Raw genomic sequence first — 18,142 nt, 5'->3', positions numbered from 1 at the left:
TGCTGATGCCAGGGGCAGGGTTGCCGGGATCACAGAGAAGGACGTTTATGCAGTTCTAGGGTCACTGCAGGTTCTCAGGGTCATGAAGGCCTCAGTTAGGCCTGAAAGTGGAAGAGCGTGACTGTCAATCAACTATGTGTGACCAAAGGTCGGTCATTCAGCCTCACAGAGCCTCTCTGCCCCGTGAGATGGTAGCCCAGGTAAGGGTGCCGTGAGAATGAATCATTTGGGAGAAGGAGCGATGATGCTCCATATGTTTGCAGAGCATATCACCAAGGTCATTTCATGTCACCGAGGTGATTACATGTGAGCCTTCAAACCCAGATCAGTCAGGATCAAAGGTCAGAAGAGGTCAAGGATTTGCAGGCCCTCTAATGCTGGGATCCGGCCCTAACCCTAAGGCTCTTTATAGCTTCCAAGTTCAAGTTACTGCTTTTCGTCCTGTTAACCCCGGTCCTCAATGGTTCCCGTGAGACAGTAGTCACAGAGCAGTAGTGGGAACATCATTGCCTCTACCCCACCCCCCTCACTACCCCGCCCCCAGCTCATCACAGATTCCCAAAGCCCCTCCTTCACCCTCCTTCTTTAAGTCACTCAAGGTTGTTTGTTTGGGCTGTTACTAGCCCAACTTCTGTGATTTCCCCTCCGGAGCGTCAAGCCGGAAATTCTTCACTCTCGTTTCCCTGAGCGGGAATGCTTTTTATCCTGCACGCTGACTCAGCACTTTCTCGGTCCGGGCCTGCAAAGCCGAAAGCAGCCCAACATCCCCTTCTCCCAACCTCATTCAGCCCCACCCGAGCCCTGCATGGTCTTTAGACCCAGGCTGAGGCACCGCGCCGCTCCTGAGACGTGTCTGGACACATTTCATTCCAGTCACTTCTCCCCCCTCGGACCCCTTTTGAAATAAAAAAAAAGCGCAGTGCTGGGTCCTCATTCTAACAAAGAGCCCTGGCATGTGGCCACCTCGGCTCCTGAAGCCTTAGGAAGGAAAGGAAGCCCTGTCAGGCAGGGGCCCCTGGCCCAGGGATCACTGTGTCTCCTCCCACACACCACCCTGATGAGCCAGGACCTGTCATAAAACACAGTGACTTAGTGCAGGTACATCAGGAGCTGGTGCTGGGGTCCCAGGCTGTCACCCGAGGGGTAGAGGGCAAAGATAAAAGTTAGCCAGATGGGGCAGCTTTGCACACCACTAGAACCGGGCCAGCCCTGCTAGCCTTGTGGTAGAGCTTTTATTAAGGAAAAACTTCACTCATTCACAGAGGCCCCGGGCAATGATGTCATGAATCTGGCACCTGCCACTGCCCCCACCTCTGTTCCTGATTCTGTCCCACCCCCCTCCTGCTCCACCCTCTTCATGTTATCTGGAAGCAAGTCCCAGCCACAGGGTGACATGTCAGGTCTTTTTACATTGAAAGCCCTAGAAGGCAGACACTTTGAGAACCAGAGTCCGCCGGCACCGACAAAAATGCTCTGCACACATAAACTTTTAATTAATTCTTTGTTTGTTTTTGTTTTGCTGGAATCAAGATCCACGTTCTGTGCTGATAGTGTATTGAGTTGCAGTGTCCTGCGTGTGTGGCCATGTTTGTGTGTGCTCACAGTTGTGTGAGGTCAAAGGTCAATAGTGAGTATCTTCTTCAACCGCTTTCCACCACAGTGTTTGAGATGGGGGTCCCTTGCTGATCCTAGATCTCACTATTTCAGCTAGACTGGCCGGCCAGCATGGCCTCTGATGGTCGAAACTGAGGGAGGAGGCCTCTCCTTTACCCTGAGACTCCTTGGGCCATCTGAGTCCCTGCGCGGGGTTTCCACACTTCACACTGACCACCATCCTCCTCCCGTTCCTCACTCTCCGTTTTCCCCTCCTCCTTGTATCACAGGCTCTCAGTAAACTAGGCTGGCCTCAAAACTTACTGTGTAGCTGAGGATGACTTTGAACCTCTGATCCTCCAGCCTCTGCTCCCCCAAATGCTGGCACTACAGGCATGTGCCACTACACCCAGTTTAGGTGGTACTGGGACTTGAACCCATGGCTTCATGCATGTTAGGCAAGTATTCTGCCTACTGAGCTCCATCCAGCCCCTCTAAGCTTTTTGCTAAACATCCCCAGCATCTCCCGGACCTGAGTGCAAAGCCCAGCGTGGGAATCAAGGAAGCAGACAGAGTGCAGGACCGCACACCACCGTAGGAGTGGTTCCTTCCCTCCATCCAGCCCAGGGCACCAGGCGGAGTCCCAGCATGCCACCCCTGGAGCACACACTGACTGCCCCGGGACCTCCCATGCTCTCATGGAGACCAAGCTCTAGTTACGTGGAATCTATTGCGGCCCCTGAACACTCCCCCCTCCCCATCTCCTCAAGTATCTTTGACCACAGAAGTACCACCCTGCCCCGGAAATGATGCCAATCCGGTTTCCCCCAAAGGTGGCTTAGACCCTTCTGACCCCTGCCTCTCTGCCACCTGCATCCCCCACCCGTGGGACCATTTTGACTCTTGCAGGAGTTATACAGATAAACCACTCCACACCAGGCCTGCAAGGTCAGACAGTAAGTCCGAGTGCGAAATCTACATGACATCAGTCAGGTGGGGGAAAACAGTACAAAAATAAATGGATGAAGGGAAGAAGAACAGATGTGTGCGGAGTGTCTGGAAGCTTTACAGTTTCAAGGGGGCGAGAAGAGCCATCAAGGTGACAGCTAGTGATGGGGGCGGGCGTGGGACAAGCACCATGGAAAGTGTGGGGTGAGGGATGTATTTCAGACACAGCGGGCAGTAAGTGGAAAAGTCCTGTGGCCCCTCAGAGAAATGGTTTTTCTGCCATTCGGAAGGGCTTTCTGGCCGTTTGTTTATTTGCTCACCCCAGCCCCTCCCTGAACAACGGAGGAAACAGGGAAGATGTGCAGGCCAAGTACCTGCAGCAACTCGAGCCCCTTTCAAGAGAAGGTTCTGTCGAGGGGACCCACCAACTCGGGCTCAGATGCCAAGTACTTACTGATTTGCTCTTGGGCCCAGGAGAAGGGCCACTGTTGTGCCCCATGGGCCTTTGGATAGCGAGTCCTCATGTCTGCAGGGCCAGCCACACAGGGGCTTTGTTGGAGAGACTTGGTCTAAGGACTGTTGGCTCTCAGAGCCTCAGCTCCTGCATCCCATCCCCCATCCTCCTGTACCTCACTCTCCATCCCTCATCCTTCAGGAAGCTGGTCCTTGAGTCCCACTGGCCCACCTGACAGGCTGGGAAGACTCTACCCATCATGCTACCCCGTGGCCACAGCCGGCACAGTCCCTGGTCCCTGCTGCTGCTCTACGTAACAGTCACCTTCCTCAATGTCAGTCCCCCCCAGGCCACATCCCCAGCTTAACTGGCCAAGCTCTGCCATTAACTTCTCCTGGTGTGGCATTTCCAGCGCCAGCCCTGTGCCACCAGCATGGCGGGCTGTCACCAGCTCCTGGGCAGCACTGGCCTTTGTCCCTTCCCAAAAGCTAGTTCCTGGAAAATCTTGACACATGCCCCCAGCTTAGGGCAAAGGGAGGCTAAAGGAACGAAATGGGTCAGTCATTTGTGGGGGCCTACAAGGAAGCCGAGAGCAGGGAAACCCTGCCACCCTTGGGAGAGAACTGCCTTTTGGGGATACCAGCTTTGCCTTCCAGAAGGTGCCCCCTCTGCTACCTCAGGACCTTTGCACATGCTCTTTCCCTGCCGAAATGTTCTTTCCTTCCCTGCTGTGGTCAATCTTTGCCACCCTGCGCCTGGGGAATCTCTTGTTTATTTGCCTCTCCCTGCACACCTCAGTGTGCATTTAAAGCTTACGCATTGTGCTTAGATAATCATTAAAAGGGTGTCCTGTGCATGTGTGACTCCCTTGTGATGGATTTCCAGCCGAGCGGAGCTGCCTCCTAGTCGCCCACGCTGTCACATTAATAACAAGGCTTTCTAGTGATAACACTGGGTCCTGCAGGTCCACGAGATGACTTATTTAAATGTTAGTTCTGCATGATTAGATTAGAGTTTTAGAGGTTCTAGGGGATACCCCACTGTCACCCCCATATACTGTCTTGCCCAAGCCTGTCTCTAGTGCTTATGAGAGCCGAGGCTGGCTGGTCTCAGGAGTAAACTCTCCATCCATAGACATGGGTGATTTTCATAGCCAATGGCTCATTTGGTCTTATCCATCTTCCCTGACCCTTAGGGTCTTCAGGGTCCCCTTCAGTGACCTCCCTGCCCAGCCTGTTCTTTCCTGGGCCACCTTTTGAGCTCTTTGTTTTTCGGACAAATCAAAGACCCACAGGCCTGTGGGTGTGTTCACCTGTAATTTTACAGTAGGAGGTTTTATCAGTCCTAAATATATATTTAGTGACAGGCTTGCCTAATCTTTCAATCTAATTATACTCATTAACATTTAAATGTATAATCACTATTATATCTGGCCATGGCAGTCTAAATATTTTATAGAGATCTTAAGTACAGTAGACTTCCAGTATTGCCCTGAAACTCCAATCCCCCCCAATTTAAAAGATGGTGCCAGGTGTTTCCAGCTCCCCCACCCCCACCTTGGTTGGTGATGCCTGGTTCCTAGGGTAACAGCAGAGAAGCAGGGGTTGGGGGTGAGGGGGCTATGTCAGCCTGTCCTATGGCTTCATGGCATAGTGTTACCTGTCACAGTCAAGGGCATTGAATGGAAGATTCCGAAGACAAAGACGAAACCACAGAGATGCTGTTGTATAGAGTTGATTTAAAAAAATAAAAAGAAGAAAGGCTGGGGATTTAGCTCTGGGTTCGGTCCTCAGCTCTGAAAAAGAAAAGGAGAAGAATGAGGAGGAGAAGAGGAAGAGGAGGAGGAGGAGGAGGAGGAGGAAGAAGAAGAAGAACAACAACAACAACAAAAAAAACAACCCTGGGCTGGTGGGCTGGCTCAGCCGGTGAAGGTGCTTGCCTGACAACCTAAACTCGGTCCCCCAGTCCCCAGGATGCACACGGTGGAAACAGAGAGCCAGCTCTTACGATTGTCCTCTGACCATACACTTTCTATGGCATGTGCAAACTCACAAAATAAATAAAGGATAAAACATTTCTTTTTAAAGTCCTTTTCTTCCCTAGTCAAATTGAGAAGCGGCCGGGAGGGGAGCCTCCCAGGAGTTGATAACGATAGCAGAATGTTTTGTGGAAAGAAGCTCCGACCCTTAATGCAAGCCTGTCAACGCAGCATCCCCTGTGGTAACAGCTGGAGCCTCTGGGAGCTGTATGTACATGCCCGTGTGGCTGCAGGGCAGGAGTCAGGGCTTCCTCGGGACACTGTCTCCCTGCTTTTTGAGACAGGTCACTCATTGTCCTGGAATGCAGAGAGAGGTTTCACTGGCCTTTGAGCCCTGGGGATCCTCCCGTCTGTCTCCCCTCTGCTGGTATTACAGGCTCACCCCATCACTTCTGGCTTTTTAAATGTGGATTCCGGGGAATCAAAATCAAGTCCTTCTGTTTGCACAGGAGTCGTTTACTGACTGAACCATCTCCCGGCTCCCCCAGCACACAGAGATGGAGGCTGATCACACTGTTCCTAGGTGGGAATGGTGTGTGTGTGTGTGTGTGTGTGTGTGTGTCTGTGTTTGTGTCTGTGTGTGTGTGTCCATCCCTGTTACAGATACTAAAGAACTGTAACATGGTAACTTACTCTGGGTCCCAGTAACCCATGACAGAGCTGGGGTTCGAACCCAGGCCATCTGTCCTGGGGTCTGCTCTTTAATACTTGTGTTCCCAAACCATGCTCTTCCCTTCTGTGCTTGCTTGCAGCTTGGCTGTTACTGCATGGAACTTTGTAGAGCCTTGCTGAGTCTCCCGTGAGGAACAGCAGTAATGAAGGCAGTCCCCAAATCACTGGGTGCCCCCCAGGGCCTCTTCTGAGGGGCAAAGCCCAGAGAGTGTTAGACTGAGTTCCTGAGGCCACACAGCGTGTTGTTTTGCATCCTGATGCCCTGGTCATCCCTCTCTGGACTGAGTCCAAGCCATTGTCTTGTTTGCTAATGGCCTCACACACAAATGTCACCCTTTAAGGATGCTGCTGACTGCGGGGGCGGGGCTGGGGAGGGAAGCTGGTGGCCAATGTTGTTTCCAGAAATTCCCTCTTCAAGTCTAAGGAATGTTGGTGCTCCCCCCCCCCCCTTCAACCTACCGGCTTGCTATTTTTAGGAGGACTTTCCTGGACTCCCCTCCAAAGCCTGGAAAACAAACACCTCCCGAATGCCCCACCCCCCACTTCCCCCCTGCTGATGACCTCTGGGGAAGGGGAGGAAGCGCCACCCGCCAGGGCTTCCTGGTGTGAGGAGGGTGAGCAGCTTGCCTGTCCCTAACCTTTTCCTTGGCTGGCATGGCCTTCCCGGTTCAAGTTCTCACTTAGGAGTCTGCCCCTGCTCTCACCTGAAGCTCCAAGACTGCTCCCATCATGAGCTCTGGCACCTCTAATTAAACCTCTCCTTCCCAGGGCCACCTAGTCAGCTCCCAACAGCTTCATCCTTACCCCTGGGGTGGTTAGACACAGCCAGGCAGAGCCACTCATCACCGGCACCTGAAGCCATGAGCTCCATGCGCTCCAAAGTCCCCCGTTCCCCACAGGGAGCATAGGGACTTCTCCAGGGTCACACAGCTGGTGTCTGCAGAGCCAGACCCCTCAAGTTCAAGGAAGTCTTTTTTTTTCCTTCAAATAAGGATTTATTTATTAAATATACAGCATTCTCCCTGTGTGTCTTCCTGCTCGCCAGAAGAGGGCACCAGATCTCATAATGGATAGCTGTGAGCCACGATGTGGGTGCTGGGAGTTGAACTCAGGTCCTCTGGAAGAGCAGCCAGTGCTCTTAACCACTGAGCCATCTCTCCAACCCTCAAGGAAGTCTTGAACTTACCCTGTGTTATAAAGGGACATTTAAGACCTTAAAAATAGTAAGAATTGGGAATTTGGAATTCCCATGGAAAGTCGGGGTGTGTGGTGTTACCCCGTGCAATTAGGGTAAGGCTGCTCTCTGTGGAATCTAGGAACAGGATTCTAGGTCCCCCACCCTCTCCTGATGATAGATAGGTCTTGGCAGGGGCCTGAGGATGGTCTTCTATCCCAACCAGGATATGATGGCCTTGAGTTCCTGAGCTGAGGACCAAAGAGAAGCAGCCTGAGATGTGTAGAGATCATAGCACTGAGCCTTCTACTCTTTCCCAAGTCATTGTCTTCCTGTCGCTGTCTGTCCCATGTCCCCATCACCTGCTCACCACTGTGAGTGGAATGTGGGGGGACTAGTCTGTTGGTCGCATGTGTCATAGGAGTCTCTCAAATGCTCCAATGAAGGTGTAGAGCATGTGCGGGCTGGAGTACCGAGCTCACATGTGTGCAGCACCCAGGAGTGGAGAAGAGCCTCCGAGGCAGAGGGCTCCCAGCTAAGAAGCCAGAGCCAGAAGAGCCCCAGAGGAGACCATGGGGGTGGCAGGAGAGAAGGGGACACCCCAAGGAAGGGACACAGCACCCATCCCTGATGGAGCCAGACTCAGGATTCTCAATGATAGAAATGACCAGGCATGGAGAAATCACAGGGCACCTTAGAGACTGAGGACCTGGAGGTGGAGGTGACACTGTGGGTAGCCCTTGGGAACATGTTGCATCAAAAGGAAGAAGAAAAATGGAATTTTCTAGAAGAGAGAGTGGTGAAGGGTGGGTGGGGATGGCCATCTGGGAGGCCAGACACAGGACCTTGCATTGGTGTGATGCTGGGAAAATCCTGGACAGGGCACCTGCCAAGTTTAGGGACTCAGATGCCCAAGGGAGTCTTGGGCAGTGGGGGTGGTTTCAATTTCCACCAGTAGATGGGGATGGGTGGGGCTGAGAAGACTAGTTCTCCTCATGCCTAGACCCTGCAGTGTTCAGCTAAATTCCTGCTTTCCCATCACCCAGAGCCTAACAAGGCAGAGAAGCCTGGAATCCAGGGACGTCCCTGATTCTAGGGTTCTCCCTGTTTGGAATATCCAGCTTGGAGGGTGGCCCATTCCATAAAGCCCACCATTGGTGGCTTCTCCACCACCCCACCCCCAGATGCCCAGGACCACGCCTACCGGTTATTTAAGACCTGGCCCGTAGATCTGCCACGTGTGCTCTCCTGTTCTGTCTCCTGCCTTCCTGAGAGCCACCAGGGAGTGCTCTGCTTTGCACTGCCCTGTTTATTAAATCTGAATTTATTAATTCAGTTTGATTTGGCTTATTGCATTGGTGGTGGAAGAACCCAACACCAGGGATCCAGTACTTATCTCTCCCCAGATGTTCCAGGTGTGCATCCTACATATCACCCAGAAGAAAGTCAAATCTATAGATGAGAACCGGGAGGCTTAATGACGTGTAGAAGATTTTTAAATAGTGCTTCTAACCCAGCCATGTTTGCCTAAGCATCTGGAGACCTGGGATGGCTCACTGTGTGACATCCAACATTCTCTTTCCCTCTCTGGGCCTCAGATCTCCCAACAGTAACAGGAAGTTCAACTGGAAGGGTTCAGTACCTTCCGCGCTGGTGGGTATTTTATTCAAAGGCTTACGTCCCACAGCACTCCACCTCCACCCTCTGCCTGACCACCCTCACTTACCAGAGTCTGCTTGGCCCCAGATGGGAAAGCAAGCCTACCCCCTGCTGGCTGTGGCCGGTTACCTGCTGCAGCCTCCCACTTCACCTCCGGGATTCCAAGGAGACCAGAGGCTTCTGAGCTCAGGCTAGTGGAAGCCAGCCCGTGGGAGGGGATTCCACATGAGCTGTTCACACACACACACACACACACACACACACACACACACACACACACACACATACACACACCTCCAACAGCCACAGGGCAGTAATGGGGCACACCGTGGAATGTCAGATTGCATTTAAGGGAAACCTCAGAGAGCCCCTTGAGAGGCCAAATGGTAAGGGGGCCACATCTCATAACGAGAGCATCCAGACAGCACTTGGGAATCATGAATCGTCCTCTGGTCTGTGGGAGGATGCAGAGGATTGTACTGTCCACAATGATGTGTGTTCGTAATGGTGAGTGAAGAGAGGCTGAAGGTCAAGGTGTCCTTGGTTTGAGTCCAGGACCTATTTCTCTTGCTCAGTCTCTCTCCTCTCTTCTCTTCTCTCTCTCTCTCTCTCTCTCTCTCTCTCTCTCTCTCTCTCTCTCTCTCTCTCTCTCCCGCCCCCCGTGTGTGTGTGTGTGTGTGTGTGTGTGTGTGTGTGTGTGTGTGTGTGTCTCCAGTTAACACTGGGGCCTCTGTTTCCTCCTCCACGAAACAGGCTCGGCTGGGGCTTAGCTCAGTGGTAGAGCACGCACATGACGCCTGGGGTTCTGTCCCAAAACAACTCAACCAGCTTCAGCCCCACCCAGAGCCCCATGGCCAGAACAACGGATAGGGACAGTGTGTTGTCCCCAGTGTGCCGTGGGACTGGTTTGGGTGGGTGACCTCAGAGGCTCCGAGCCGAGGGGATAGGAGGTTAGGTGCTGGGAGTGGGTGGGCTTTGACGATTCATGCACAGCCAAGTCCCCAGTCTGTAATGTGTGATGCCATCACAAGGCAATTGAAAGGTGACAAGAACCCACATGGCCTTAGCATGGCACCCAGCACTTCCCCAGTGTCACAGCACAGGAATCAATAGATGTTTGCTTTGGGAGATATATATATACACACACACTTTTATTTTGACTTGTGTGTTGCGTGCGTGTGTATGTACGTGTGGGTGCAGGTACCCGTGGAGGCCAGAAGGCTGGTGCCCGTCCTTTGTCACAGCGTTTGTGCTCTTAGCTGCTGAGCCGTCTCTCCAGCTCCAGAATCATTCTAGTGTCCAGTAAAGCAAAGCTCAGGAGGCCGAGTGACTTGCCCCAGGGCTTCTGGAACTTCAAAGTTCCTCTGTACACACTCACCCTCCCACCCCAGAATCTTTACATTCCCTGGAGCCAGATCCTGCTCACACCATGACCCTGCAAGGCCCAAAGGGCATGCCATCCCCTGTCACCATGGCAGTGGTTCCAGTGGCCTGGTCGCTGGAATGAGACCTGCCTGTGTGAAGCCAGTTTCTGGGAATACAGAGCACTGGCCAGCTGCCACATCAGGAGACTCACGCCGGAGAGAGGCAAGCCTCAGACAGGCAGCTCACCTGGAGAGAAAGAGAAAGCAGCTAGCGAGGGAGGGAGGGAAAGAGGGAGGAGAGCCCTGTCGCCATTCCCAGGGTCGCTTTATTTATTTATTTATTTATTTATTTATTTATTTATTTATTTACATACTTACTTACTATTTATTTATTCTTTGTGTTTTTCACATCATGCATGTCAATCCCATTCATCTCCTGGTCCGCCTCTACAAGTATCCACCTTCTGCCACTTAGAACCCTGCTCACCACCCAATAAAAGAAAAATGAAATTTAAGAGAAGAACAAAAAGAAAAATTTCATCCTGGAAGCTATAGTGTGGCACAGTGAGTCACACAGTGCACCCTTTTGTCCATATATCTTTACTTGCAAATGTTCATTGCAGAGTCACTGGTCTGGTTCGAGGCCCCTGGCTTCTACACCGTCAATGCTGAGCCCTCACCAGGACTCCTCCTGGATATTCTGTTGTTGCCCTGTGTGCTGGAGATCCTGCAGCTTTGGATCTGCAGGACATGCCCCTTCACGTGCTCCAGCAGATCATGGATGGGGTGATTTAAATGCTTTCTTGGGCACCTGTGGTGGAGGATGCTGATGGGGATGCGTTGCCGAGGCAGTGCCCATCTCTGGTCTGGTCACTTTGCTGTGCGCTGTGGTGACAGTGCATCTGCTGTCTGCTGACTTGATGGGTACCATGCCCACTTCCTTACCTTGAGCTGGTGTAGCATCCCAGGGGCTCCCTGGGCCTCCCTGCCGGTTTCCTCGAGCAGGGCAAGGAAAGATGACATGGGAAATGACAGAGCCAAGGTATCACAGTCTTAGCTCTTGTCTATGCCTGCTTTAGAAAGCCATGTGTTGACTGGATGGACACTGGTCTCCGTGCTTTCAGTTTCTGTGGCATCCGGTGGTTTGAGTGAGAAATGACTCCCATAGGCTCGTGTATTTGAATACTCAGTCCCCAGCTGATGGTGCTGTTTAGAGAGGTTATGGAATCTTTAGGAGGTAGCACCTTGCTGGGGGAAGTACATCACTGGGGATGGGCCTTGAGAGTTCCACTTTCTGTTCTCTCTCTCTCTCTCTCTCTCTTCTCTCTCTCTCTCTCTCTTCTCTCTCTTTCTTTTTTTTTTTATGGATTTTTTGCTGTTTCTCTGTTTTTGTCTCTGCTCTAAATCTAAATGCTTTTTTTTTTTTTTTTTTTTTCTCTCTCTCTCTCTCTCTCTCTCTCTCTCTCTTTCTTTCTTTCATGATTTTTTGAGACAGGGTTTCTCTGTGTAACTGTCCTGGCTGTCCTGGAACTTGCTCTGTAGTCGAAGCTAGCCTCGAACTCACAGAGATCCGCCTGCCTCTGCCTCCCAAGTGCTGGGATTAAAGGTGTGTGCCACCACCACCCAGCCTAAGTTGCTTTTGTCAGGGCATCCCACCACAGAAAGGAGTTCATACCAGTAGGTTAGGTTGGCTTAAACGTGACCTTCATTCCCAAAGGTTAAGCTTTCTTAGACTCTCGGTCCAAAGGCTGGCAGGATGCAGCCCGGGGTTGGATGGGGCCCAGATGCTGCCGGAGCATTTGTGAGGTGGGACCAGAAGTGGTACCTCAGAGCAGGTGCCCACATCCTGTGAGTTGGGAATGTCTTGGGCAGCACATCATGGGGAGCCCCTCAGACACTGGGCCATGCTGTCCTCTCTCAAGGCATCCTGACCTGGTGGGTCTGCAAGCAACTGAGAAGAAAGGCTGGTTCTTGCTGGATAAAGCTTTTTTTTGTTTTGTGTTGTTGTTTTCCAAGACAGGGTTTCTCTGTGTGCAGCTCTGGCTGGAATTCATTCTGTACACCAGGCTGTCCTTGAACTCACAGAGATCCACCTGCCTCTGCCTCTCAAGTGCTGGGATTAAAGGCGTGCGCCACCACGGCAGGCTTGGATAAAGCTTATGATGGGGCAAATCAGAATCCTAGGGGTTCAGTTTCTAACCAAAGGACAAAGGTGGCAAGGGTTGGGGGTACCAACCAAGGCCTCAAGGACACTGCCCCTGCTCCACGGTGCCCCAGCTCTGCCCTACCTGACTGCGTGGCCAGAATGGCCTCTCTGAGATGGGATAAGAGGACTCATCCACCCACCTCCGTAAAAATGCATCTGCAGTGCCAGCCGGTGGCAGGTGGGGATGCCCTGTGGTGCTGGCCCCGGCCTGTCTGTAGGCTGCTTGCCGACTAGGTGATTTTGTCACATCTTGGAGTCTTTGTTTGTGTGTCATTTTGTTTATTTATTTGTAGCGTGTGTGCAAGGAGTCAGACGACAGCTTTCAGGAGTCAGTTCTCTCCCACCGTGTGTGTCCAGGGTTCCAACTCAGGTCGTCAGACTTGGTGGCGAGTGCCTTTATTTGCTAAACTCTCTTGCCTTCCTGGATGTTGGAGCGTCTTAAAGCCAGGTTCCCGGCAACAGGCTACACCGTGCTGGAGGCAGGGCACAGAGCTGGCCCAGCCGTGTCCTCAGCTCCACCCTGCCAGCTTTCAGCTCAGTAGGTCTGGGAGCCTAGTCCTGGTGACCTCGGTTGCTGTGCAGCCAAGCTGGCTGTGGAGAGGACAGAGCCAGCAGGATGCACCAGGAGGCTCAAAGCTGGAACTGTGAATGCCGACCAGCCCTGGAGTCCCCACTGCGTGGGGTGGGGTTCCCCGTGGCTCTCTGTGTGCAGTGGCCTGGCCCCAGAGGCCCCACCTTCCACCTGTTCTACCCAGGGGGAGAGAGCAAAGGGCAGGAAGGCCGGAAGACATTAGCTTACGTTGGTTGCCAGTCCCAGGAGCTAGGGTTCTTGGTTCCTGGGCCTGACCCCTGTCCCTAATTCCTTTATGCACACAGGCTGAGCCTGCAGAATTGTGTGTGCAGAACAAGATGATAGAGTGGGTAGACCCTGCCTGCCACATACCACCGTCCTCTGCGTACCATGTCATAGGAGACCACTCAGATCTGGGGAGCCTCACAAGGGGGCAGGATGACATAAGGTGAACTGTATGGGCTTTGGAGTTACACATGGCTATTCACCTTTGGACAAAAGACTTAGTCACCCTGGGCCTTCTCACGTTGGAAGCTTCCAGAACCCAGGACTTACTTCACCCTGCTCCTGCCACCTCCATGGTGACCCTCAGAAACCTTTCTCTGCTGTCCTATGCAGGGGATAGCATGGAACTGTAGGGGCACTGGGGAGACCCTTCAGTTCCAGCCGACCCTGTCAGGTTGCTCCATCCACCCTGGTGCTAGTGCTGGGGGCACAGAATCTGCGGGAGCGGGGAGGGGCGGGGGACGGCGACACTGCTCTGCCTTTTCCTCGGAGCACGTGACACTTGTTTGATTTGATTTCGTCGAACAGTTTTGAGATTGAATTCATATGTCCCAATTCACCCGCTTGAACTTCATGGGGCTGTGATTTTTAACACAGTCAGAGTTGGAACCCTGGACAGCTGAGCTCTAGAATCGCCTCACCTCAGAAAAAGCCTTCGCACTTTGTAATCATCCCACCTCTGTCTTCTCCATCAGCTTCTCTGCTCTGTCTCCGTGGGTTCCTCTTGGGGACATTTTGTGTAAGTGGACTCACATTTTGTAGCTGTCAATGACTGGCTGCCACGGCTGCTTTGGCTTAGCGTTTCATTTGTTAAATCATGCTTCGCTATGTTGATGGGTCCATTTTGTCATTCGCCATTCCTGGCTGAACATTTGGATTTTGCTTATTATGACTAACACTTGCTTATATACAATTCTTAAATATTTATTTTTAATCGTGTATATGTGTGGGTGGGTATGCTTACATGAGTGCAGGTTTCCATGATGGTCAGAAGAGGGCGCCAGATTCGCTGGAGCTGGAGTTAGAGGCAGTTGTGAGGCGGCTGATGTAGGTGCTGAGAGCCAAACTCTGGTCCTCCACAAGAGCAGTGCATGCTCTTAACGTGTGTGTCATCTCTCCAGACCCTGTATATAGGATTTTTTTTTTTTTTTAGTTTTTCAAGACAGGGTTTCTCTGTGTAGCTTTGCGCCTTTCCTGGAACTCACTCTGTAGCCCAGGCTGGCCTCAAACTCAAAGAGATCCTCCTGCCTCTGCCTCCCGAGTGCTGGGATTAAAGGCTTGTGCACCACCACTGCCCAGCTGTATATAGGATTTTACATCTGGTTTTGGTTCTCTCTCTCTCTCTCTTCTCTTCCCTTCCCTTCCCTTCCCTTCTCTTTCATTTTGAGGTCAACTTTCTAGATCAGGCTAGCCTCAAACTTGCTGTGTAGCTGAGGTTGACCTGAACTCCCGTTTCTCCTCCTCTACCTTCTTGAGTGCTGGGATTACAGGCATGGATCACCATGTCCAGCCACCATGTCTGGTCCATGAAATGCAGGAGATACAGGACCTGGTTGTGCTAGGTGAGCATTTTACCAGCTGAGCTCTGACCTCAGCCTGGTGGTTTTCTTTGTCTTTGGTATATTTCTGGTAGTGAAAGCGATGGCCATATGGTGAGTGTATGTTTGGTCTTTTGAGAAAGTGCCAGGCTGTTTTCCAAGGCATCTGCATCGTGTGTGGCCCAGCATGTGTGAGGATGTACTAGGGATCCAGTTTCTCCCAGGTCTAGTCAACACTCATTATTGTCTGTTGAATTTTAGCCCATCCAGAGGGTAAAGTGGCCCTCCTTGTGGCTTTAATTTACATTTCATTCTGTACTTCCCAGTCATTTCTTGGGCAGCTATTTAAAGATTCTTTACCTCTTTTTAAAAGTGGGATGTCTTCTCTTGTTTTCTTTTTTAGTATATAAATGAGTTGTGTTAGGCTTTGTAACGAACAACATAAGAGAAAACGCTTTAAAGGAAGGAAGCTTTCCTTTGATTTGTGGTGTTTGGGGTTTCAGTACGTGCTTGGCAAGCTTCGTCATTTTGGGGCCAGCATAAGATAGAAACTATGGCAGCATGGGCATGGCAGAGCCTACCTGTTCACCTCGAGACAGTAGAGAAGCAGGGGGCGGCAAGAAGTGGCCAGGGCCAACGGGGGCCTGATCCGAGCAACCCACCTTCTCCACATAGGCCCTGGCTTCCACAGCCCTGCCCACTCCCGACACTCTATTCAGACTGTGAATCCAGCCACTGATAAAGTCAGTACCCTCAGGATCTAATGGCCTCTGAAAATGCCCTCACATACACACCCAGTGTGTGCTCAGTAATCTCCCAAACATTTCTCATTGCTATCATGTTGACAATCAAAATCGACCCTCACAGGTGTCTTTAAGAAAAAATTAAAAACTTATGTGGCTGTGTGTGTGTGTGTGTGTGTGTGTGTGTGTGTGTGTGTGTAAATAAGTGCACATGAGTGCAGTACTCACAGAGGCCAGAAGAGGGCATCAGAAATCCTGCCACTGGAATTGGAGGCAGTTGTGAGCTGCCTGGTGGGTGCTGGGAAATGAACTTCAGTCCTCTCCAAGAGCAGCAAGTGCCCTTAACCACTGAGCCCTCTCTCCAGCCCCAGCAGTTGTTTTTTTTTTTTTTTTTGGTTTTTGGAGACAGGGTTTCTGTGTGTAGCTTTGCGCCTTTCCTGGGACTCACTTGGTAGCCCAGGCTGGCCTCAAACTCACAGAGATCCGCCTGGCTCTGCCTCCCGAGTGCTGGGATTAAAGGCGTGCGCCACCACCGCCCGGCTGCAGTTGTCTTTTTATTGTTGAGTTGTGAGAATTTATTTTTTACATTTTTTATTGCATTTAATTTAGTGTGTGTGTGTCTGTGTCTCTCTGTGTGTGTGCGTGTGTCTGTGTTTCTGTGTGTATGTACACACATCACATATACATTACAGGGCACATGTGGAGGTCAGAAGACAGTTTATGGGATTCAGCTCAGTCCTTCCACCATGTGGGTTCTGGTGATTAAACCCAGGTTGTTAGGCTTGACCATGGGTACATTTACCAGCTGAGCCATTTTGCTGGCTTGGGATATGGTGTGTGTGTGTGTGTGTGTGTACATGTTTTTCAAGATGAGATAGGGTTTCTCTTTGTAGCTTTGACGCCTTTCCTGGAACTCGCTCTGTAGACCAGGCTGGCCTCGAACTCACAGAGATCCGCCTGCCTCTGCCTCCTGAGTTCTGGGATTAAAGGCGTGTGCCACCACCGCCCGGCTTGGGATTTATATTTTTATATTACAGATGTCTCTTATTGGATATGCGATTTGCAGGTATTTTCTCCCTTCTGTGGGCTGTCCTCTCCTGTTCTCCATGTCTCCCTGTGGGGCACAGAGTCTTTAATTTGACAGAGTCCAGGCCCGTGTGGCCCATGCTGTTTGGTGTCTTGTCTTGTGTGTCATTAAAACCCTTACATGTTAAAAATCAGGTGGGGCTGACAAGAGAGTCTCGGACGGGACTGAGCTGTTCTGTGGGCTCGGGGCGGGCGGGGCGGGAGGGGCTGACCCTGGGGCTCATTTCAACCACAGGGTTGCCACCTCCCCTCATAGGGGCCCCTGTGGCCGCGGGGCTTCCGTTGTGATCGTCAAATCAGAGACGAGAAAGGGCCATTCACAGAGCAGGCCTGGGTCCCAATTCTGGACACTGCAGTGTGGGGGGGGGGGCGTCCAGGAGGGACACAGAGTGGGTGAACCCCATTTCCTCACCTGGCCAAAGGCACCCAGAGGAACAGCTAAGGCAGCAGGAGCTAACTGATGCTCTCTCCTGTCCACAGCCATGAAAGCCGACCGGAAGCGCTTAAAGGGAGAGAAGACGGACTTGGTTAGCCAAATGCAGCAGCTGTACGCCACTCTGGAGAGCCGAGAGGAGCAGCTGCGGGACTTCATCCGCAACTATGAGCAGCACCGTAAGGTCAGCGCCTCTCCGGCCCCTGCCCCTCCGGCCCCTGCCCTCTCCGGCCCCTGCCCTCTTCGGCCCCTGCCCTCCCCCTCAGACATACACAGTCCTCCTCTCCTCTCTTGACCAAGTATGGTCTCTGCCTTGAATCCCAGAGCACTCTTGGAGGCTCTGCTGTGTGCTTCCAATCTGGACACTCCAAGGAAACCAGCACAGCTCCCAATTGGGCCCTATCCCCTTAGGTGGACAGGCCTGGATATTGTGGACTTGGGAATCCAGCTGTTTCATTTCCCTGCTCCTCTGGGCATACCCTTAAACCTCCCATTCACCCTAGAGCCTCAGTTTCCCCTTCTGTGGAAGGTGCAGAACTGTTGTGAGGACCGAGGTACTGAGCACTCAGCACCCAGCCCGATGAGCTATGCATCCTCCATAACACCATCACAGAAGTGTGAGGAGGTAACCAGGAGCAGTGGGAGACAGCAGGGCATTTGCCTGCAGAGAGGGAGCTCAGAAGGCTGCCTGAGGAGGCGGCACAGGAGCTGGGTTCTATATTACTTACTTTTTCTCGTTGTGACGAAAGTGCCTGACCAGCGTTTTCATACCAGTTCCAGGGGAGAGGGGTTTGTTTTGGATCCTGGTTGGAAGATAGAATCCATGCTGGTGGGAGAGAGGTCATACAGCTGGTCATGTCGCATCTGCAGTCAGGAAGCAAAGACAGATGGATGCTTCTCTCATGTTCTCCTTTTTATTCAGTTTGGAGCTCTAGCTCATAGGGTGGTGCTGCCCACGCTCAGGGTAGGAATTCCCACCTCAGTTAACCCCTTCCAGAAACCCTTCACAGATCCACCTAGAGACCTATCTCTTGGGCGAGTCTAGATCCTGTCTAATTGACAGTCAAGATTCATCACCCTGGGCTCCATGGGATGAGGAGGAGCTCGTGGATTGTGCATGGCTGGGGGACTTGGGTCCGCAAAGACTTGTATAGCGTGTGCAGTAGATGCCTCCAGGGTGTAAGTCAGGCCCCACTCAGGGGCCTTTGTGAGCCGCTGTGGTGAGGTGTTTTTGCCTACTGTCATGCAGGTCAGAAAAACTGGGCCAGCAAGATGGCTCAGCAGGTAAAGGCACTTGCTGCCAAGCCTGATGACCCAAGTTCAATTCCTGGAACTCACCTGATGTGAGTTGTGACTTCTGACCTCCACATGTCATGTG

General features: G+C 52.0%; 1 protein-coding gene across 3 annotated transcripts in view; it reads left to right on the top strand.

Annotated features, from left to right (window-relative positions):
* The window catches only part of Kazn (kazrin, periplakin interacting protein), a 392,507-nt gene that overhangs the window by 322,026 nt on the left and 52,339 nt on the right, over nt 1–18,142 (top strand). For all 3 annotated transcript variants that reach the window (XM_028880664.2, XM_028880665.2, XM_037203167.1), the window contains exon 3: nt 16,812–16,948. In XM_028880664.2, coding sequence (XP_028736497.2) covers nt 16,812–16,948 — 137 coding nt within the window. The remainder of the gene's footprint in view (nt 1–16,811; nt 16,949–18,142) is intronic.

Source organism: Peromyscus leucopus, chromosome 2, assembly GCF_004664715.2.
Source record: "Peromyscus leucopus breed LL Stock chromosome 2, UCI_PerLeu_2.1, whole genome shotgun sequence".
Classification (NCBI taxonomy): domain Eukaryota; kingdom Metazoa; phylum Chordata; class Mammalia; order Rodentia; family Cricetidae; genus Peromyscus; species Peromyscus leucopus.
Note: the sequence above shows the minus strand (reverse complement) of the source record. Positions and strands in the feature narration are given on the sequence as shown.